Genomic DNA, 23580 nt, shown 5'->3' with positions numbered 1-23580 from the left:
CTGACCCACTGGGAATGTGATGAAAGAAAGAAATAAATTCTCTCTACTATTATTCTGACATTTCACATTCTTAAAATAAAATGGTGATCCTAATTGACCTAAAACAGGGAATTTTTACTAGGATTAAATGTCAGGAATTGTGAAAATCTGAGTTTAAATGTATTTGGTTAAGGGGTATGAAAACTAAGGGGTATGACTTCAACTGTAAATAGCGAATGGAAGATGCTTTCCCCTGTGGTTTATTATCATGCCAGCCAAATAGGCTAAACTCCTGTGGTAAATATCAGCAATATGCTTAATATTAGGAAAGGTGAGAAATAAATATAGTAGGCCTAGCCTATAGAACGATCATGGGATCCTCCTCTTTTTATTAGTGGCCATCAGTCTGTTTTTTCCTGCGATTGCATAGCCTATAGAAATGTTGCGCAACTTGAGCTCTCATAAAGTGTTTGATTACATTTTCATAAATACTTGTATTAGATGTCAGAATGATTAGAAGGGCAATATAATGCTGAGTACAAGGCAAGTTAGCAAGTTTGGTAGGCTACTATTTACCAACAGCATCAGAGCTTGGAGAATCCTAATTATGGTGACTAAACGGTCATGTGGAATTTGACTGTCTTCATGGCTTGTGACCGATGGTTTGGTGGTAATACGGTCACCGCAACAACCCTCCTAAAGATATTTCAGCTTTTGATTTTTTTGTTTTGTAAAAATGTAAAATAAAAACATTTCTACTTTGACATTATGGGATATTACATTCAGACTGTAACAATAAAATGTGGAAAAAAATCAATATTGAATATTTTCTGGAGACACTAATTGATAACTGTAAAACAGTATTTTTTCTTTGTCATGATATTAGATTGTTCCCTTCCATACTGCAGTGTTTGATATAATCAATTCTGGGAAATGTATTTTGATATTTAAAAACATTAAGGGAACTATGAACTGTTATAGACAACCCACAACAATGTTAGAATATTTCCAGGCCACTATAATTCTAGAAAATTGATTTAAGAGAATGTGTTTTATATTTCTAAAACTCATTCTAAAAATATATATATGTATATTATTCTAACATGTTGTAGGTTGTCTATTATAATTGATAGTTAATACTTGTTAAATATCAGAATACATTTCCCAGAATGCATTAGAAATGTTTCCCAGAATGCATTCCCAAAAATGTTACAACCTTATGCTACATGGTATTGGTAACTATACGTGAAGTCAAAATAAACATTTCTATGGTGATGTATCAAGGCACAAGGTGAGACCCAAATGCAGACACAGGAGGCAGAATGGTCAGGCAGGCGGGTACAAAGTCCAGAATCAGGCAAGAGTCAAAACCGGAGGACTAGAGAAAGGAGAATGCAAAAAGCAGGAGAAGGGGAAAACCGCTGGTTGACTTGGAAACATACAAGACGAACTGGCACAGAGAGACAGGAAATACATGAATAAATACACTGGGGAAAATAAGTGACACCTGGAGGGGGTGGAGACAATCACAAAGACAGGTGAAACAGATCAGGGCGTGACAGTGATTTGTGGAATATATAGTGCATTTCAGTCTAAATTAATTAAATGAATTAAATTCTACTTCCTTTAATTCAAATTCTATTAATTCTGCTTCCTGTGGGGTGTGGCCAATTCATATTCAAGAATTTAATTGAAATTAAATGGCAATTCACAACTCAATTCAGAATTGATCCCAACCCTGGATCATTACTTTTATTGTTTGTTTCATAACTGTGTGATTTATTAATGTCTCCCAATCTCCAGTTACAGTATAATATTGAATGACTATGTTATCTTCAGGAGACAGAGATTCAGATTCCCGTGACGGATCTGACAGAGTTGACAGAAGAGTTGAATAACAGCTCAGAGGCGGGTACTTCAATTAGAGGTAGGACACACGGATGGATGGATTGATGGACCGACATACTGTAATAAAGCTTGAGAGAGAGGTGGGACAAGTACTGGGTTGGGCAGAGTAGTGTAGCATAGTGCATTAAGCAGAATGGCGTCAGAGGTCTGAACATACCAAAACACAACCACAATGTAAGATATTTTATTAGATATTAAAATTCATAGGACAATGTGGCCCTTACGGAAAAATTATATTGACAGATATTTTAACATGTATTTAATTATATGTAAATTACAGATATATAAATATATGTTTAAGCATTATATGAACATATATTTAAATATTAACCAGCAGGTCTCCTATGTAGAGGCAGTGAAAATAGCTGAAGGAGTAAGAAGTGAGATGGCTGTGGATGGCCGTGGATGTCCCACAGTCTGCACGAGTGCCATGCAAGAGAAGGATCCCAACACATGAGCAGTGGATAAAAAATATTATGAAAGAGCAGCATTGTAATTTAGAATTCCGTAAAGTAAGTGTGGAAGAGGTGAAAAAAGTATTGTTGTACACCAACAATGACAAGCCACCGAGGTCTGACAACTTGGATGGAAAATTACTGAGTATAATAGCGGACGATATTGCCACTCCTATTTGCCATATAAATTTAAGCCAAATTTAAGCCCTCAGTGTGTGCCCTCAGGCCTGGAAGGAAGCAAAAGTAATTCCGCTACCTAAGAATAGTAAAGATTCAATGCCAATCGACAACAGACTTTCAGCACGCTTGTAGGGAAGGACATTCAACAAGCACAGCACTTACATAAATGACTGATGATTGGCTGAGAGAAATTGATAATAAGATTGTGCGGGCTGTTTTGTTCAACTTCAGTGTGGCTTTTGACATTAACGATCTGGAGAAACGTATGTGTTATGGATTTACACCTCCTGCTATATTGTGAAACAAGAATTACCTGCCTTAACAGAACACAGAGGGTCTTCTTTAATGGAAGCCTCTCCAACATAATCCAGGAAGAATCAAGCAGCTCTCTAGGCCACTTACTTAAAAATAAAAAAAACAAGTAAGGCCAGTGTGTCTATGTATGCAGATGACTCCACACTATACACGTCAGCTACTACAGCGAATGAAATGACTGCAACACTTAACAAAGAGCTGCAGTTAGTTTCAGAATGGGTGGCAAGGAATAAACCTTAAACTAAACCTTAAACCTCAACAAAATCTTGTAATAAATCATGTGGAAATTGAGCAAGTTGAGGTGATTAAACTGTTTGGAGTTACCCTGGATTGTAAAACTGTCATGGTCAAAAGATATTGATACAACAGTAGCTAAGATGGGGAATGTTAATAATAATACAGTGTCCTCCACTAATATTAGCACCCTTAGTAAATATGAGCAAAGCAGGCTGTGAAAAAAGTCTTTATTGTCTATGTGTCTACGCCAAACCCACTTCTGGTGTTTGTTCCCAAAAAGCTCTATTTTGGTCTCATCTGACCATAGAACCCGGTCCTATGGAAAGTTCCAGTAACGTTTGGCAAACTATAGGCGCTTGAGCTTGTTCTTTGATCAAATAAAATAAAAGTGCATTTGTCGCGTGCGCTGAATACAACAGGTGTAGAACTTACAGGGAAATGCTTACTTACAGACTCTAACCAATGGTGCAAAAAAGGTATTAGGTGAACAATAGGTAGGTAAAGAAATTAAACAACAGTAAAAATACAGGGCATTTACAGTAGCGAGGCTATAGAAGTTGCGAGGCGACATACAGACACTGGTTAGTCAGGCTGATTGAGATAGTATGTATGTACCATGTAGATATTGTTAAAGTGACTATGCATATATGATGAACAAAGAGTAGCAGTAGTGTAAAAGACGGGTTGGTGGGTGGGACACAATGCAGATAGCCCGGTTAGCCAATGTGCGGGAGTGCTGGCCTTCCTCTGTGTGCAGGCCTTCCTCTGACACCACCTGGTGTAGAGGTCCTGGATGGTAAGGCAGTTTAGCCCCAGTGATGTACTGGGCCATACACACTACCCTCTGTAGTGCCTTGCGGTCAGAGGCCGAGCAATTGCCGTACCAGGCAGTGATGCAACCAGTCAGGATGCTCTCGGTATTGCAGCTGTAGAACCTTTTGAGGCTCTCAGGACCCATGCCAAATCTTTTTAGTTTTCTGAGGGGGAATAGGCTTTGTCGTGCCCTCTTCTCGACTGTCTTGGTGTGTTTGGACCATGATAGTTTGTTGGTGATGTGGACACCAAGGAACTTGAAGCTATCAACCGGCTCCACTACAGCCCTGTCGATGAGAATGGGGGCGTGCTCAGTCCTCCTTTTCCTGTAGTCCAAAATAATTTCCTTAGTCTTGGTTACGTTGAGGGATAGGTTGTTATTCTGGCACCACCCGGCCAGGTCTCTGACCTCCTCCCTACTATATGTTGTCTCGTCGTTGTCGGTGATCAGGCTTACCACTGTTGTGTCTTCTGCAAACTTAAGTGTCACTTGGAGTCATGCCTGGCCATGCAGTCGTGGGTGAACAGGGAGTACTGGAGGGGACTGAGCACGCAGGGGTGCTCCAGTGTTTTTTTTATGGTAACCCTCCCAAACAACTTGTGGTTAAACTTCTTAATTATTACCCTGTTAGTGGAAAGGGGCATTTTCAACCTTTGAGCTATTTTCTTATAGCCATTTCCTGATTTGTGCAATTTAACAACCTTTTGTTGCACGTCATTACTGTATTCTCAGGTCTTTCCCAGAGTGATGGATAACTCTGTGAACTTGGCCTGTGTGTCACCTCATATTTATACCCCAGTGAAACAGGAAGTAGTCTTAATCACTCAGATGAACTAAAAAACGTAAAATATGAATGGGAATATACTTCAGTTAGATTGCCAATAATTGGGAACACGTTTTGGGAAAAAATATTTTTTCACATACATTTTACTTCAATTAAAGGTTTGATTTTTGTGAAAATTTTGAATGAAAGACCAAGAGGATAAAAATTAAAATTAAAATTTTCACAACAAATATCAAATCATAGACTTCATTATAACATAATAACACTCAGAAATACGAGCCTTAGGTCATTAATATGGTAAATTCCAGAAACGATCATTTGAAACCAAACGTTTATTCTTTCAGTGAAATACGGAACCCTTACGTATTTTATCTAACGGGTGGCATCCCTAAGTCTAAATATTGCTGTTACATTGCACAACCTTTAATATTATGTCATAATTATGTAAAATTCTGGCAAATTATTACGGTCTTTGTTAGGAAGAAATGGTCTTCACACAGTTCGCAACGAGCCAGGCAGCCCAAACTGCTGCATATACCCTGACTGGTTGCACAGAACGCAAGAGAAGTGACACAATTTCCCTAGTTAAAATAAATTAATGTTAGCAAGGCAATATTAACTAAATATGCAGGTTGAAAAAGATATACTTGTGTATTGATTTTAAAGAAAGGCATTGATGTTTATGGTTAGGTACACATTGGTGCAACGACGGTGCTTTTTTCACGAATGCGCTTGTTAAAAAAAACATCACCTTTTTGGTGAAGTAGGCTTTGATTCAATGAGAAATGAACAGGCACCGCATCGATTATATGCAACGCAGGACAAGCTAGATAAACTAGTAATATCATCAACCATGTGTAGTTAACTAGTGATTATGTTAAGATTGATTTTTTATATATATGATAAGTTTAATGCTAGCAACTTAACTTGTCTTCTTGCTGCACTCGCGTAACAGGTAGTCAGCATGCCATGCAGTCTTCTTTTGGAGTGCAATGTAATCGGCCACAATCGGTGTCCAAAAATGCAGATTACCGATTGTTCTGAAAACATTAAATCGCCCCTAATTAATCGGCCATTCCGATTAATCAGTTGACCTCTAGTACAGAGTCCCATTATCAGCAACCATCACTACTGTGTTCCAATAGCACGTTGTGTTAGCTAATCCAAGTTTATAATTTTAAAAGGCTAATTTATCATTAGAAAACCCTTTTAAAATTATGTTAGCACAGCTGAAAGCTGTTGTTTTGATTAAAGAAGCAATAAAACTTGCCTTCTTTAGACTAGTTTGAGTATCTGGAGCATCAGCATTTGTGGGTTCGATTACAGCCTCAAAATGGCCAGAAAGACCTTTCTTCTGAAACTCAGCAGTCTATTCTTGTTCTGAGAAATGAAGGCTATTCCATGTGGGAAATTGCCAAGAAACTGAAGATCTCGTACAACGCTGTGTACTACTCCCTTCACAGAACAGCGCAAAATGGCCCTAACCAGAATAGAAAGAGGAGCGGGAGGCCCTGGTGCACAACTGAGCAAGAGGACAAGTACATTAGAGTGTCTAGTTTGAGAAACAAGATGCCTCACAAGTCCTCAACTGGCAGCTTCATTAAATAGTACCCGCAAAACAACAGTCTCAACGTCAACAGTGAAGAGGCGACCCCAGGATGCTGGCCTTCTTGGCAGAGTTGCAAAGAAAAAGCCATTTCTCAGACTGGACAATAAAAAGAAAAGATTAAGATGGGCAAAAGAACACAAACACTGGACAGAGGAACTCTGCCTAGAAGGCCAGCATCCCGGAGTCGCCTCTTCACTGTTGACAGCCGCGACCGGGACTTAAACCCGGGCTCTGCGAGTGTCAAGCCAACACGTTAACCATTTCACCAAGAGGTCAGAATAGCTTGACAGTCATGTCAGAAGTGGGATGGCACTCGTGAGGCCATTGTAGAGGATTGTATACGTGAGGGACTTGGTATAGAGAAAAGGGGTGGGTAACACCTAGCGTGCTCATCAAGAGGTTCGGAACTCTTAGCATAATGGTTTAGGTGTTGGCTTAACAGTTGCTGGACCTGGGTTCAACCCCCCCCAACCCCCAAACACCCACACACAACCAGACATTGGTTGATTTATTGATTGGAGACAGCTTGTCAAAGAACATTTCCCTGGAATTGATTTACCTGCATAAATATGGGGTCAATTTCACGCCATATGTATTGAATTGAAAATGAAATAAATCATGAACATGAAAACTAAAGTTGAGAATGTAAACATTATATTTTTGAGGACGGGTGAAATAATGGATGTTGAAATCAAAAACCAAACAATTAAAATAAACATTTATAGAATTGTAAACAAAAATAAGACATCAAATGCAAAACCCCAAAACTTGTCAGCAAATAATTTAAAGCGAGAGCAAAACTCTGTGACAAATGATGAAAAAACAATATTTGAAAAATAGTGCAAAGATATTTTCGGTTAAACTTTCCCAGCAACCAATCCTATTGAATACATTTTGCCTACACTCTTGGTTACGCTACTCGTATCTTTGTTTTCGATGTCTGTTTCTTTTGAGTTTTGGCATTATTTTTCTGTGAAGGGAGGGGTTTAGAGGGAGGTGTAGACAGTGAGTCTCCATTGGTCCTCTATTTTTGGAGTGACGGTTCGTCTTGACCCAATCAATGAACATGATAAACTTTGAAAGCAAAGATACGAGTAGCGTAACTAAAAGGTAGTACATTCAGGCAAGAGTGGAGGCAAAAATGTATTCAATGGGATTGGTTGCTGGGAAAGTTTAACCGAAAATTATTTTTTATCATTTGTCATAAGAGTTTTGCTCTCGCTTTAAAATTATTTGCTTACAAGTTTTGTGGTTTTGCTTTTGATATCTTATTTTTGTTTACAATTCTATACATTGATTTCAACATCCATTATTTCACCAGTCCTCAGAAATACAATGCTTACATTCTCAACTTTAATTTTCATGTTAACAATTTATTTTATTTTTCAATTCAATACATATGGCATGAAATTGACCCCATACAGCAAACCTAATGAATAATGCTGGAAATGCCAGTTAAAAAACTGAGAAAAAAACTGTCCCTACCTATAAATTACAGACTATATGCAAAACACAGGGCATCCTGTGAATGGACATGTCCAAACCTCGGTATGAATCTCTCATATCTTCTTTCCACCATCATAATTCACATGAACACATGTCAGCCTTGGAAAAAGCTAAATGTGTGTCCTGACAAAGCATCCGCAAACTTGTATCCTTTTATTTTTTATTCAACTACTCAAGACAGTAAACAACAAAATCTTATTTTACAATGGCGGCCTTCTTAGACCGCTGCGGCACTCGAGATCCTTGCTGAGAGAGTCCTGTTGCTAGTCGGATGTCTGTCTGTAGCTATCCCATTACAGCTATAGTTACTGCTAACTTACAGTGAAAGTACTGATATAGTTATCCTAGTGAAAGTACGGCTATAGTTATCCAGTGAAAGTACTGCTACAGTTGCTGTATCCCAGTGTACTGCTATAGTTGTCCAGTGAAAGTACTGCTACAGTTGCTGTATCCCAGTGTACTGCTATAGTTATCCAGTGAAAGTACTGATATATTTATCCTAGTGAAAGTACGGCTATAGTTATCCAGTGAAAGTACTGCTACAGTTGTTGTATCCCAGTGTACTGCTATAGTTGTCCCAGTCAGATGAATGGGACTTAACCTTGCCCTTCCGTCATAGATTAACCCACTGACAGCTATGCCATCAATGTATTATAAGAACATTTATTTCAGTCACAGATGTTACATTCACCACCCCCACCCACCCTCTATCTAGCTCTCACAAACTCTGTCTCCTTCATACATACAGCTCAGGATAGGAACGTTTCTTCCCTTTCTTCAATCTCTGTGAAAAGTGTAGTTTCACTCCCAGTCTGGAACTATTTTAGAGCAGAGAGACACGTTTGTCAAGCTGAGAAGATTTAAGACGTGGCGAAAAAAGTCTGACAGACAGAGACATTATGAGCGAGAGTTGCACCCCTTCTGAAAAAACCTACACTCGATCCCTCCGATGTTAACAACTACAGACCAGTATCCCTTCTTTCTTTTCTCTCCAAAACTCTTGAACGTGCCGTCCTTGGTCAGCTCTCCCGCTATCTCTCTCAGAATGACCTTCTTGATCCAAATCAGTCAGGTTTCAAGACTAGTCATTCAACTGAGACTGCTCTTCTCTGTATCACGGAGGCGCTCCGCACCGCTAAAGCTAACTCTCTCTCCTCTGCTCTCATCCTTCTAGACCTATCGGCTGCCTTCGATACTGTGAACCATCAGATCCTCCTCTCCACCCTCTCCGAGTTGGGCATCTCTGGCGCGGCCCACGCTTGGATTGCGTCCTACCTGACAGGTCGCTCCTACCAGGTGGCGTGGCGAGAATCTGTCTCCTCACCACGCGCTCTCACCACTGGTGTCCCCCAGGGCTCTGTTCTAGGCCCTCTCCTATTCTCGCTATACACCAAGTCACTTGGCTCTGTCATAACCTCACATGGTCTCTCCTATCATTGCTATGCAGACGACACACAATTAATCTTCTCCTTTCCCCCTTCTGATGACCAGGTGGAGAATCGCATCTCTGCATGTCTGGCAGACATATCAGTGTGGATGACGGATCACCACCTCAAGCTGAACTTCGGCAAGACGGAGCTGCTCTTCCTCCCGGGGAAGGACTGCCCGTTCCATGATCTCGCCATCACGGTTGACAACTCCATTGTGTCCTCCTCCCAGAGCGCTAAGAACCTTGGCGTGATCCTGGACAACACCCTGTCGTTCTCAACTAACATCAAGACGGTGGCACGTTCCTGTAGGTTCATGCTCTACAACATCCGCAGAGTACGACCCTGCCTCACACAGGAAGCGGCGCAGGTCCTAATCCAGGCACTTGTCATCTCCCGTCTGGATTACTGCAACTCGCTGTTGGCTGGGCTCCCTGCCTGTGCCATTAAACCCCTACAACTCATCCAGAACGCCGCAGCCCGTCTAGTGTTCAACCTTCCCAAGTTCTCTCACGTCACCCCGCTCCTCCGCTCTCTCCACTGGCTTCCAGTTGAAGCTCGCATCCGCTACAAGACCATGGTGCTTGCCTACGGAGCTGTGAGGGGAACGGCACCTCAGTACCTCCAGGCTCTGATCAGGCCCTACACCCAAATAAGGGCACTGCGTTCATCCACCTCTGGCCTGCTCGTCTCCCTACCACTGAGGAAGTACAGTTCCCGCTCAGCCCAGTCAAAACTGTTCGCTGCTCTGGCTCCCCAATGGTGGAACAAACTCCCTCACGACGCCAGGACAGCGGAGTCAATCACCACCTTCCGGAGACACCTGAAACCCCACCTCTTTAAGGAATACATAGGATAGGGTAAAGTAATCCTTCTCACCCACCCCCCCCTTAAAATATTTAGATGCACTATTGTAAAGTGGCTGTTCCACTGGATGTCATAAGGTGAATGCACCAATTTGTAAGTCGCTCTGGATAAGAGCGTCTGCTAAATGACTTAAATGTAAATGTAAAAATGATCAAACAATTCAAATTGTAACTTTCCCTTTCTAAGGTCACAGTGCCTGTGCGATAGAGATTGAGCTTTGGGTGAGACCCGGGCATAATTTGTCACACCACACACACTTAAGGGAGAGGAAGAAAGAAAGGGAAAAAAACTGACAGAAAGACAGAGTTAAAGAGGGGCAAGTGAGGAGTGAGCGCTACGCATAGAGAAGGTATAGCTGTTTATGCATGGTTCTCATTAAATCTCTAGGGAGTTTCTTAAGGATAGAGCAACAACATTAGCTTGGGGAGTTTCCTGAAGAAACGCAGGTGTATCAGCGACTGGTTTATGACCCCTATTTACATTAGATATGAATCTGTAACCCCTCCCTCTCCCTACGTCTCTCTAGGTGTCCCACTTTTCCCTACCCCTCAACCCACCTCCTTCCCCCCCTACCCACCCCTCTCCTAACTGACTGACTGTGCTTTTTATGTGTGTCTGTTTTAGTGCCCCCCTACCCCTCTCCTCCTAATTGTGTTTAGTGTTCCTGTGATTCAGACGTTGCTCCCCAGACGACGGTTATGGCGGTGCCCACATCTCCGCCGTCTTACCCCTCTCCGCCATCACCCCCCCTGCTCCAGGCCAGACCCCCCCAGGGTGCCCCGGTGCCCCCCCGTCAGGAGGTCTCAGCGCCAGAGAATCATGCACTCCTACAGTGACCCTGTACTATTGGACCTGGCTGCCAAAGGTAAGGCAGGGTTACCCATGCACACACACACACACACACACAGTGGCTCCGACAGTCAAAAACAGGATTATATCAACTTTATAGTTCTCTGAAGAGTGTGACTACATTTACAAACATTTCCCTTGCACAAATTCACATTTAATATGATACCATTTGGCAGACACTTTTATCCAAAGCGTGTGTACATTTTTAGTGTGGGTGAGCCCCAGCAGTGGTTAAACCCATGATGCTGACATTGCAAGTGCCATGATCCAACACTGAGCCACACAAGACCACAGTTTTAGCAAGAAAGGAAACAAATGTTTATTCCTTCTGACAGTGAAGGGAGTTCAAAAACATGGCTCATTAGATTTGATAGTGGGATTACATGATAAGATACAGATGTTTTTGTTTGTTTAATATTCACTCAGCAATAGATCAGAAGCAAACACTTGAAATGTCAATTCACATTGTAACGAAAAAGAAGAAAGGAGGACCAAGGCACTCTTCATATAATTGATTAAAATGCCTTGATTAGTATGGCATGTTCAATAGAAACAACGTTTTTTTTTTAAACCGACGCATTTCGGCTGCATGGCCTTCGTCAGGGAGTACAAAAAAAAGAAGGAATACAAGGTCCTCTTTTAAACAGCTTATCAATTAGCCCTAATTGGAAGAGGGAGTGGTTACACAATTGATTGGACACACCTAGTAAGCAATACTATACACATTTAAATACTGTAGCTATGTTATCATAAAAATACAACTCCAAACTAGAAGTATCAGAACACTAAAAAGTAGTTCTAACCTTAGATATGACTGGGAGAAGTGTCAAAAATAAGAAAGCAAAATATTCCATAGTACACTAGAACACAGCAAAACATGAACAACAACAGTCTAACCATAGCTGAGGGCAATAGAGCAAAATGTCCACTAGATGACAGCAAATGGACCCATCACGACCCTACAGGAAGGGTGAGAAATCCATATCTTCATTTAAACCAGGGTATTTAGTGGCCTGTAGTTTGTAAATCCATATCTTCATTTAAACCAGGATATTTAGTGGCCTGTAGTTTGTAAATCCATATCTTCATTTAAACCAGGATATTTAGTGGCCTGTAGTTTGTAAATCCATATCTTAATTTAAACCAGGGTATTTAGTGGCCTGTAGTTTGTAAATCCAAAAACTTTCCCTTTGGTTTAACTGTTTAAGACGGTCCCCTTTTCTAATAGAGGCCGGAATGTGATCAATACCCATAGCTTGTAGGGAGGCAGGGTTGCCATGGTGTAGGGACTTGTAGTGCCTTGCCATGGGGTAGTCTTCATTACCTACCCGTATGGCGTACTTGTGTACTTGAAGGCGTCTCTTTGTCCTTCCAATGTAGAACACCTTGCACTGTGGACATTCCAATCTATAGATGACATGAGTGGTTTTGTAGTTAATGAAATGCTTGACGTAATACTCCATTTTGGAAGCTGTGTCAACAAAATACTTCTTCTGTACAATATTACTGCAATGGATGCAATGGTTACATTTAAAGGAGCCCTTGGGTTTGTGGTCAAGCCAAGTTTTTTGAGAGTCACCCGGAAGATAACTGTGGACTAATTTGTCTTATAGAGTAGGACATCTCTTAAAGCTTATGACTGGTGGCTCAGGAAAGACTTGGCGTAGTAACGTATCACTTTGGATGATTCCCCAATTGTTTTTAATGATTCGTTTAATGCTCTCTGCTTCAGTGCTGTATCTTGTAACAAAATACACTCTCTCTGAAGTATCACGAGGCTCTCCCCTTCGCAACAAGTTCTCTTTGTCAAGTAATCCAGCACTTATACCGGCATCTTTCAGGACCTGAACGCTGTAGCCCCGATTCAAAAAGCGATTCTTCAATGCAGCAGATTTAACACTGTAGTCTGTTTCCTGATCGCAAATCCTGCAGATTCTTTGGAATTGGCCTATATGGAATGTTCGCTTTTAGCCTTTTGGGGTGAAAGCTGTCTGCCCTCAGAATGGTTTTCCCATCTGTAGGCTTCCTAAAGATAGATCTGTGCAAACAGCCTTTGTCATTTTTACTAATGTTGAGGTCCCAAAAATGAATGTTATGTTTGCTGTACTCCATAGTTAGTTTGATGTTAGGGTTAATGTTGTTAAGGTATTGGTGGAAGGAAGTAAGTTCATCTTCTGAGCCGGACCAAAACACGCAAACATCATCAATATAGCGTCCCCACCATCTAATCCGGTTAAAGAACTGGTTATTAGAAGGATCCAAAATGAAGTCATTTTCCCAAGTACAAACCAGTGTAGGAAGGGCTGTAAAGCAAGCTCCCATGGCACACCCTTTTACCTGTTTAAAAATACTGTCCTGAACGATAAAGATGTTATGATTAAGAGTCCATTCAGTCAGAGAGACAATGAATTCTGTAGGAGGCATCTCAGCCTCAGGTCGGGTACTCAAAATTGGTGCATAGCTGCCCATCCTTGTTCATGTTCAATGGTGGTGTATAGAGACTAAAAAGGAAGCTCTACCTATATTGTTCAATTCCTTCATTTTGTTCAACACATCTGTGGTATCTTGACGATAGGCTGGGAGGAACGTCAGAAAAGGCTGAATAAAGTAATCAATGTACTTAGAGATGAGTTCTGTCAGGCTTTCATTACCACTAATGACTGGTCTGCCTGGGGTGTTTTCAAGATTCTTGGAAGAAGTTAAAAAGAAGCCATACTGCCATTGAAAAGACATTTGAACTCCTTGTCTGAAATGTAGCCATTCTCCTTAGCTTCTGTGAGGATCCCTTTCAATTCAGTTTTTAGGTCCTCTGTAGGGTTGAAGGTTGGTAGAATTCATCATTATCTAATTGACGGTAGGCTCCTGTCACATATTTGTCTTTACTCCACACTACTGTAGCACCACCGTTGTCTGCTTTTTTAACCACAATCTGTTCATTTTTGGACAATGATTCAACTGCATCCCGCTCTGTCTTAGAAAGATTACGTCGTGTTTGGTTGGAGTCAATTTTACCCTTAAACTGTCATGCCCTGGTCGAAGTATTTTGTGTTTATCTTCATGTATTGGGTCAGGCCAGGGTGTGGCATGGGGTTTTTGTATTGTGGTGTGTTTTGTTTTGGTGTTGGTATTGGGATTGTAGCTTAGTGGGGTATCTAGCAAAGTCTATGGCTGTCTGGAGTGGTTCTCAATCAGAGGCAGGTGTTTATCGTTGTCTCTGATTGGGAACCATATTTAGGCAGCCATATTCTTTGAGTTTATTGTGGGTGATTGTCCTTAGTGTCCTTGTTCCTGTCTCTGTGTTAGTTTACACTAGTATAGGCTGTTTCGGTTTTCGTTACGTTCTTTGTTTTGTAGTGTTTGTATTTAGATTCGTGTTACGTTTTGTTCATGAAACATGGATCGCAATCTACACGCTGCGTTTTGGTCCGACTCTCCTTCACACCTAGAAAACCGTTACAGAATCACCCACCCCAAACGGACCAAGCAGCGTGTCAACAGACAGGAGCCACAGGAGAAGCAACAAAGGCAGCAACAGCGGCGCAATGAGGATTGGACATGGGACGATATATTGGATGACAAGGGTTGCTACACATGGGAGGAGATCCTGGCGGGAAGGGATCGCCTTCCATGGGAACAGGTGGAAGCAGCGAGGAGAGCAGAGGCAGCCGGAGAGAGGAGCCGGCGATATGAGGGAACACGGTTGGCAAGGAAGCCAGAGAGTCAGCCCCAAAAAATTATTGGGGGGGAGATCACAGGGAATAGGGCTACGCCAGGTAGGAGACCTGTGTAAACTCCCTGTGCTTACCGGGGGGCTAGAGAGACCGGGCAGGCACCGTGTTATGCAGTGGTGCGCACGGTGTCCCCAGTGCGGGTGCATAGCCCGGTGCGGTATATTCCAGCTCCTCGTATCGGCCGGGCTAGAGTGGGCATCGAGCCAGGTAAGGTTGGGCAGGCTCGGTGCTCAAGAGCTCCAGTGCGCCTGCACGGTCCGGTCTATCCAGTACCACCTCCACACCCCAGCCCTCCGGTAGCAGCTCCCCGCACCAGGCTTCCTGTGCGTGTCCTCGGTCTAGTACTACCAGTACCAGCACCACGCATCAGGCCTACAGTGCGCCCCGCCTCTCCAGCGCTGTCGGAGCCTTCCTCCTCTCCTGCGCTGCTGGAGTCTCCTGCCTGTTCAGCGCAGCCAGAGCTGCCAGCCTGCATGGAGCAGCCAGAGCTCTCAGTCTGCAAGGAGCTCTCAGTCTGCAAGGAGCTGTCAGTCTACATGGAGCAGCCAGAGCTGTCAGTCTGCAAGAAGCTGTCAGTCTGCAAGGAGCTGTCAGTCTGCAAGGAGCTGCCAGTCTGCAAGGAGCTGCCAGTCTGCAAGGAGCTGCCAGTCTGCAAGGAGCAGCCAGAGCTGTCAGTCTGCATGGAGCAGCCAGAGCTGTCAGTCTGCATGGAGCAGCCAGAGCTGTCAGTCTGCATGAAGCAGCCAGAGCTGTCAGTCTGCATGAAGCAGCCAGAGCTGTCAGTCTGCATGAAGCAGCCAGAGCTGTCAGTCTGCAAGGAGCTGTCAGTCTGCAAGGAGCTGCCAGTCTGCAAGGAGCTGCTAGTCTGCAAGGAGCTGTCAGTCTGCACGGAGCCGCCAGAGCTGCTAGTCTGTAAGAAACCGCCAGATCCGTCAGCCTACATGGAGCAGCCAGAGCCGCCAGTCAGCGTGGAGCAGCCAGAGCCGCCAGTCAGCATGGAGCAGCCAGATCTTTCAGTCTGCTAGGATCCGCCAGTCAGCCAGCCTCGTCCAGATCTGCCAGTCAGCCAGACTCTTCCAGATCCGCCAGTCAGCCAGACTCTTCCAGATCTGCCAGAACTGCCAGTCGTCCAGGATCTGCCAGTCGGCCAGGATCCACCAGTCAGCCAGGATCCGCCATTCAGCCAGAGACCACCAGCCAGCCAGGATCTGGTAGATCTATCTACCTGCCTGAGCTTCCTCTCACTCCTGAGCTTCCTCTCACTCCTGAGCTTCCTCTCACTCCTGAGCTTCCTCTCACTCCCGAGCTTCCTCTCACTCCCGAGCTTTCTCTCACTCCCGAGCTTTCTCTCACTCCCGAGCTTCCCCTCAGTCCCGAGCTGCCTCAGTCCCGAGCTGTCCTTCAGTCCCGAGCTGTCCTTCAGTCCCGATCTGCTCCTTCAGTCCCGATCTGCTCCTCAGTCCAGTGGGGTTCTGGGTGAGGACTACTAGGCCATGGTCGGCGGCGAGGGTGGACTATCCAGGGACGCGAGGAGAGGGGACTAAGACATTGACTGAGTGGGGTCCCCGTGCCGGAGCCGCCACCATGGACAGACGCCCACCCAGACCCTCCCTATTGTTTTGAGGTGCGTTCGGGAGTCCGCACCTTAGGGGGGGGGGGGGTTCTGTCACGCCCTGGTCGAAGTATTTTGTGTTTGGGTCAGGCCAGGGTGTGGCATGGGGTTTTTGTATTGTGGTTGTGTTTTGTCTTGGGGTTTTGGTGTTGGTATTGGGATTGTAGCTTAGTGGGGTATCTAGCAAAGTCTATGGCTGTCTGGAGTGGTTCTCAATCAGAGGCAGGTGTTTATCGTTGTCTCTGATTGGGAACCATATTTAGGCAGCCATATTCTTTGAGTTTGTTGTGGGTGATTGTCCTTAGTGTCCTTGTTCCTGTCACTGTGTTAGTTTACACTAGTATAGGCTGTTTCGGTTTTTGTTACGTTCTTTGTTCATTAAACATGGATCGCAATCTACACGCTGCGTTTTTGGTCCGACTCTCCTTCACACCTAGAAAACCGTTACATAAACAGATTCTCCACATCAAAATTCACTTTTCCTACAAGCTTTTGATCATATTAATCATATTCCGGCCTCTATTAGAAAAGGGGACCGTCTTAGACAGTTAAACCAAAGGGAAAGTTTTGGGATTTACAAACTACAGGCCACTAAATACCCTGGTTTATATGAAGATATGGATTCCTCACCCTTCCTGTAGGGTCGTGATGGGTCCATTTGCTGTCATCTAGTGGACATTTTGCTCTATTGCCCTCAGCTATGTTTAGACTGTTGTTGTTCATGTTTTGCTGTGTTCTAGTGTACTATGGAATATTTAGCATTCTTATTTTTGACACTTCTCCCAGTCATATTTAAGGTTAGAACTACTTTTTAGTGTTCTGATACTTCTAGTTTGGAGTTGTATTTTTATGATAACATAGCTACAGTATTTCAATGTGTATAGTATTGCGTACTAGGTGTGTCCAATCAATTGTGTAACCACTCCCTCTTCCAATTAGGGCTAATTGATAAGCTGTTTAAAAGAGGACCTTGTATTCCTTTTTTTTGTACTCCCTGACGAAGGCCATGCAGCGGAAACGTGTCGTTTAAAAAAACAACTTTGTTTCTATTGAACATGCCATCAAGGCATTTTAATCAATTATATGAAGAGTGCCTTGGTCCTCCTTTCTTTTTGATGACCAATTTACACCTTTTACCAAAGAGCACCTTCTATCTACCAAAATGTACTATTGTGTACCTTAGTAGCGCTTCCCTCCCTCCTCTTTCTCACATTGTAATGAATTCATTAAACAAGAAATAAGAAAAACATACATTTTGGTATGTTATAAAGTGCATTAAAAAGCTATATTTCTAAACTACTGTATTTAAAGGGATGTATGCGTGCGTGTACGTGCATTTTTGTGTGTGTTGTGTGTGTGTGTGTGTGTGTGTGTGTGTGTGTGTGTGTGTGTGTGTGTGTGTGTGTGTGTGTGTGTGTGTGTGTGTGTGTGTGTGTGTCTGCCTGCCTGCCTGCCTGCCTGCCTGTGTGTGTGCTTGCATGTGTGTGTCTGTGTCTGTAACTGGCTGATCCACAGATAAACAATCTCACAGATCCATGTTGCCTTTTCAATGCATGGTAGGTCATTCCAACTGTACAACTGATGCGCAGGCTCAACGGTGACACAGTCCTCCTCTTCCCCACCTCCATTTTTAGGCTGTCCGGAACTCCAGAACCTACAAACCATATATAATGTTGAACTTTGAACTTATCCTTAATCATGTACATTTACATTTACATTTAAGTCGTTTAGCAGACGCTCTTATCCAGAGCGACTTACAAATTGGTGCATTCACCTTATGACATCCAGTAGAACAGTCACTTTACAATAGTGCATCTAAATCTTAAAGGGGGGTGAGAAGGATTACTTATCCTATCCTAGGTATTCCTTAAAGAGGTGGGGTTTCAGGTGTCTCCGGAAGGTGGTGATTGACTCCGCTGTCCTGGCGTCGTGAGGGAGTTTGTTCCACCATTGGGGGGCCAGAGCAGCGAACAGTTTTGACTGGGCTGAGCGGGAACTGTACTTCCTCAGTGGTAGGGAGGCGAGCAGGCCAGAGGTGGATGAACGCAGTGCCCTTGTTTGGGTGTAGGGCCTGATCAGAGCCTGGAGGTACTGAGGTGCCGTTCCCCTCACAGCAAGCACCATGGTCTTGTAGCGGATGCGAGCTTCAACTGGAAGCCAGTGGAGAGAGCGGAGGAGCGGGGTGACGTGAGAGAACTTAGGAAGGATGAACACCAGACGGGCTGCGGCGTTCTGGATGAGTTGTAGGGGTTTAATGGCACAGGCAGGGAGCCCAGCCAACAGCGAGTTGCAGTAATCCAGACGGGAGATGACAAGTGCCTGGATTAGGACCTGCGCCGCTTCCTGTGTGAGGCAGGGTCGTACTCTGCGGATGTTGTAGAGCATGAACCTACAGGAACGGGCCACCGCCTTGATGTTAGTTGAGAACGACAGGGTGTTGTCCAGGATCACGCCAAGGTTCTTAGCGCTCTGGGAGGAGGACACAATGGAGTTGTCAACCGTGATGGTGAGATCATGGAACGGGCAGTCCTTCCCCGGGAGGAAGAGCAGCTCCGTCTTGCCGAAGTTCAGCTTGAGGTGGTGATCCGTCATCCACACTGATATGTCTGCCAGACATGCAGAGATGCGATTCGCCACCTGGTCATCAGAAGGGGGAAAGGAGAAGATTAATTGTGTGTCGTCTGCATAGCAATGATAGGAGAGACCATGTGAGGTTATGACAGAGCCAAGTGACTTGGTGTATAGCGAGAATAGGAGAGGGCCTAGAACAGAGCCCTGGGGGACACCAGTGGTGAGAGCGCGTGGTGAGGAGACAGATTCTCACCACGCCACCTGGTAGGAGCGACCTGTCAGGTAGGACGCAATCCAAGCGTGGGCCGCGCCGGAGATGCCCAACTCGGAGAGGGTGGAGAGGAGGATCTGATGGTTCACAGTATCGAAGGCAGCCGATAGGTCTAGAAGGATGAGAGCAGAGGAGAGAGAGTTAGCTTTAGCGGTGCGGAGCGCCTCCGTGATACAGAGAAGAGCAGTCTCAGTTGAATGATACAGAGAAGAGCAGTCTCAGTTGAATGACTAGTCTTGAAACCTGACTGATTTGGATCAAGAAGGTCATTCTGAGAGAGATAGCGGGAGTGCTGACCAAGGACGGCACGTTCAAGAGTTTTGGAGAGAAAAGAAAGAAGGGATACTGGTCTGTAGTTGTTAACATCGGAGGGATCGAGTGTAGGTTTTTTCAGAAGGGGTGCAACTCTCGCTCTCTTGAAGACGGAAGGGACGTAGCCAGCGGTCAGGGATAAGTTGATGAGCGAGGTGAGGTAAGGGAGAAGGTCTCCGGAAATGGTCTGGAGAAGAGAGGAGGGGATAGGGTCGAGCAGGCAGGTTGTTGGGCGGCCGTGTGCAAAGAGACTTACCTTCTGCCCACAATAGAATGACAGTGTCGATTTTCTTTTTACATTTATATTTTGATATACATTGTTGATGTAACCATTTCCTGGTTTCCCTCAGAATCCTTGTCAGTCAGACCAATCAATACGTGTTGAAGAACTGACTGATAACAAACAGTGAAAGAAGAGAGTAAAAGGAGCGTTATGATACAACTGCACTGAAGGCAATTAATATTGACTTTTTTTCTGTTTCACTTCTGATTTGAAAATCTGAAGTCTCTCGCTCTATCTTTCACATACACACACAAACCTGTTGTTTTTGATCACCTGCTACCCTCTTCAGACATTCCTCTCTGTTCTTCTCCCAGGTTTTATGCTCTTAGGAGAAGTACCAGCTTGGGTTAAACTTATTCCGTCCTTTCATACAGAGTTGGGGGAAAAAAGTGAATTGCTTTCCCTTCATTGGAGTGCACTGTTAGCTGATCCCCCACACATACACATGTACACTGTACAAACACACACACACCAGGGGTAAAATAGTAGTACCAGCAAAATAAATATTGAACATGAGCCTATGACAGTAATTAAAACAAAGATAATTAAAACAAACTGTAGGCTATTAAACTATTTACACTATGTATACGAAAGTATGTGAACATCCTTCAAATTAGTGGATTTGGTTATTTCAGCCACACACACAGGTGTGTAAAACCAAGCTATGAGGTCGAAGGAATTGTCCGTAGAGCTCCGAGACAGGATTGTTTCGAGGCACAGATCTGGGAAAGGGTACCAAAAAACTTCTGCAGCATTGAAAGATTATAAGAACACAGTGGCCTCCATCATTCTCAAATGGGAACCATCAAGACTCTTCCTCGAGCTGGCCGCCCGGCCAAGCTGAGCAATCGGGAGAAGGGCCTTGGTCAGGGAGGTGACCAAAAACCCAATTGTCACTCTGACAGAGCTCTAAGAGTTCCTCTGTGGAGATGGGATAACCTGCCAGATGGAAGCCAGATGGAAGCCACTCCTCAGTAAAAGGCACATGACAACCCTCTTGTAGTTTGACAAAAGGCACCTAAAGACTCTCAGACCATGAGAAACAAGATGTTCTCCTCTGATAAAACCAAGATTGAACTCTTTGGCCTGAAATGCCAAGCGTCGTGTCTGGAGGATACCTGGCACCTACGGTGAAGCATGGTGGTGGCAGCATCATGCTGTGGGGATGTTTTTTCGCGTCAGGGACTCGAGGCAAAGATGAACGGGGCAAAGTACAAATGAAAACCTGCTCCAGAGCGCTCAAGTCCTCAAACTGGAGCAACGGTTCACCTTCCATCCTGACAATGACCCAAGCACACAGCCAAGACAACGCAGGAGTAGCTATGGGACAAGTCTCTGAATGTCCTTGAGTGGCCCCTATCAAACATCTCTGGAGAGACATGAAAATAGCTGTGCATCAACGCTCCCCATCCAACCTGACAGACTTTGAGAGGATCTGCAGAGAGGAATGGGAGAAGCTCATACATCATGGAAGCAGAACTTAATATTTGGTACAGAAACCTTTGTTTGCAATTACAGAGATCATACGTTTCCTGAAGTTCTTGACCAGGTTTGCACACACTGCAGCAGGGATTTGTCTGGATTACTGCAACTCGCTGTTGGCTGGGCTCCCTGCCTGTGCCATTAAACCCCTACAACTCATCCAGAACGCCGCAGCCCGTCTAGTGTTCAACCTTCCCAAGTTCTCTCACGTCACCCCGCTCCTCCGCTCTCTCCACTGGCTTCCAGTTGAAGCTCGCATCCGCTACAAGACCATGGTGCTTGCCTACGGAGCTGTGAGGGGAACGGCACCTCAGTACCTCCAGGCTCTGATCAGGCCCTACACCCAAATAAGGGCACTGCGTTCATCCACCTCTGGCCTGCTCGCCTCCCTACCACTGAGGAAGTACAGTTCCCGCTCAGCTCAGTCAAAACTGTTCGCTGCTCTGGCTCCCCAATGGTGGAACAAACTCCCTCACGACGCCAGGACAGCGGAGTCAATCACCACCTTCCGGAGACACCTGAAACCCCACCTCTTTAAGGAATACCTAGGATAGGATAAAGTAATCCTTCTCACCCCCTCCCCCTTAAAATATTTAGATGCACTATTGTAAAGTGGTTGTTCCACTGGATGTCATAAGGTGAATGCACCAATTTGTAAGTCGCTCTGGATAAGAGCGTCTGCTAAATGACTTAAATGTAAATGTATGTAATGGATTTTGGCCCACTCCTCCATACAGACCTTCTCCAGATCCTTCAGGTTTCGGGACTGTCCCTGGGCAATACGGACTTTCAGCTCCTTCCAAAAATGTTCTATTGGGTTCAGGTCTGGAGACAGGCTAGGCCACTCCAGGACCTTGAGATGCTTCTCCTTAGTTGCCCTGGCTGTGTGTTTCGGGTCGTTGTCATGCTGGAAGACCCAACAATGACCCATTTACATTTACATTTAAGTCATTTAGCAGACGCTCTTATCCAGAGCGACTTACAAATTGGTGCATTCACCTTATGACATCCAGTGGGACAGTCACTTAACAATAGTGCATCTAAAACTTAGGGGGGGGTGGGGTGAGAGGGATTACTTAACCTATCCTAGGTATTCCTTAAAGAGGTGGGGTTTCAGGTGTCTCCGGAAGGTGGTGATTGACTCCGCTGTCCTGGCGTCGTGAGGGAGTTTGTTCCACCATTGGGGGGCCAGGGCAGCGAACAGTTTTGACTGGGCTGAGCGGGAGCTGTACTTCCTCAGTGGTAGGGAGGCGAGCAGGCCAGAGGTGGATGAACGCAGTGCCCTTGTTTGGGTGTAGGGCCTGACCCATCTTCAATGCTCTTACTGAGGGAAGGAGGTTGTTGGCCAAGATCTCGCGATACATGGCCCCATCCATCCTCCCCTCAATACGGTGCAGCCATCCTGTCCCCTTTGCAGAAAAGCATCCCCAAAGAATGTTTCCACCTCCATGCTTCACGGTTGGGATGGTGTTCTTGGGGTTGTACTCATCCTTCTTCTTCCTCCAAACACGGCGAGTGGAGTTTAGACCAAAAAGCTCTATTTTTGTCTCATCAGACCACATGACCTTCTCCCATTCCTCCTTTGGATCATCCAGATGGTCATTGGCAAACTTCAGACGGGCCTGGACATGCGCTGGCTTGCGCAGGGGGACCTTGCGTGTGCTGCAGGATTTGAATCCATGACGGCGTAGTGTGTTACTAATGGTTTTCTTTGAGACTGTGGTCCCAGCTCTCTTCAGGTCATTGACCAGGTCCTGCCGTGTAGTTCTGGGCTGAACCCTCACCTTCCTCATGATCATTGATGCCCCATGAGGTGAGATCTTGCATGGAGGGTGATTGACCGTCACCTTGAACTTCTTCCATTTTCTAATAATTGCGCCAACAGTTGTTGCCTTCTCACCTAGCTGCTTGCCTATTGTCCTGTAGCCCATCCCAGCCTTGTGCAGGTCTACAATTTGATCCCTGAGGTCCTTACACAGCTCTCTGGTCTTGTCCATTGGGGAGAGGTTGGAGTCTGTTTGATTGAGTGTGTGGACAGTTGTCTTTTATACAGGTAATGAGTTCAAACAGGTGCAGTTAATACAGGTAATGAGTGGAGAACAGGAGGGATTCTTAAAGAAAAACTAACAGGTCTGTGAGAGCCGGAATTCTTACTGGTCGGTAGGTGATCAAATACTTATGTCATGCAATAAAATGCAAATTAATTACTTAAAAATCATACAATGTGATTTTCTGGATTTTTGATTTAGATTCCGTCTCTCACAGTTGAAGTGTACCTACGATAACAATTACAGACCTCTACATGCTTTGTAAGTAGGAAAACCTGCAAAATCGGCAGTGTATCAAATACTTGTTCTCCCCACTGTATTGTAGACTTGTCAACAGAGA

At 44.5% G+C, this 23580-nt stretch overlaps 1 protein-coding gene across 2 annotated transcripts in view; it reads left to right on the top strand.

Moving 5' to 3' along the window:
* The window catches only part of LOC124034021 (protein FAM189A2-like), a 65860-nt gene that overhangs the window by 37631 nt on the left and 4649 nt on the right, over nt 1–23580 (top strand). For both annotated transcript variants that reach the window (XR_006838498.1, XM_046346653.1), the window contains exons 7-8: nt 1819–1906; nt 10757–10946. Coding sequence is in view for 1 of the 2 variants with exons in the window: in XM_046346653.1 (XP_046202609.1) it covers nt 1819–1906; nt 10757–10917 (249 nt within the window). In the remaining variant the exon portion in view is untranslated. The remainder of the gene's footprint in view (nt 1–1818; nt 1907–10756; nt 10947–23580) is intronic.

The sequence above is a fragment of the Oncorhynchus gorbuscha genome, linkage group LG04 (assembly GCF_021184085.1).
Source record: "Oncorhynchus gorbuscha isolate QuinsamMale2020 ecotype Even-year linkage group LG04, OgorEven_v1.0, whole genome shotgun sequence".
In the NCBI taxonomy this organism is placed as follows: Eukaryota; Metazoa; Chordata; class Actinopteri; order Salmoniformes; family Salmonidae; genus Oncorhynchus; species Oncorhynchus gorbuscha.
The sequence above is the reverse complement of the archived record's forward strand: the minus strand, read 5'-3'. Positions and strand labels throughout refer to the sequence as shown.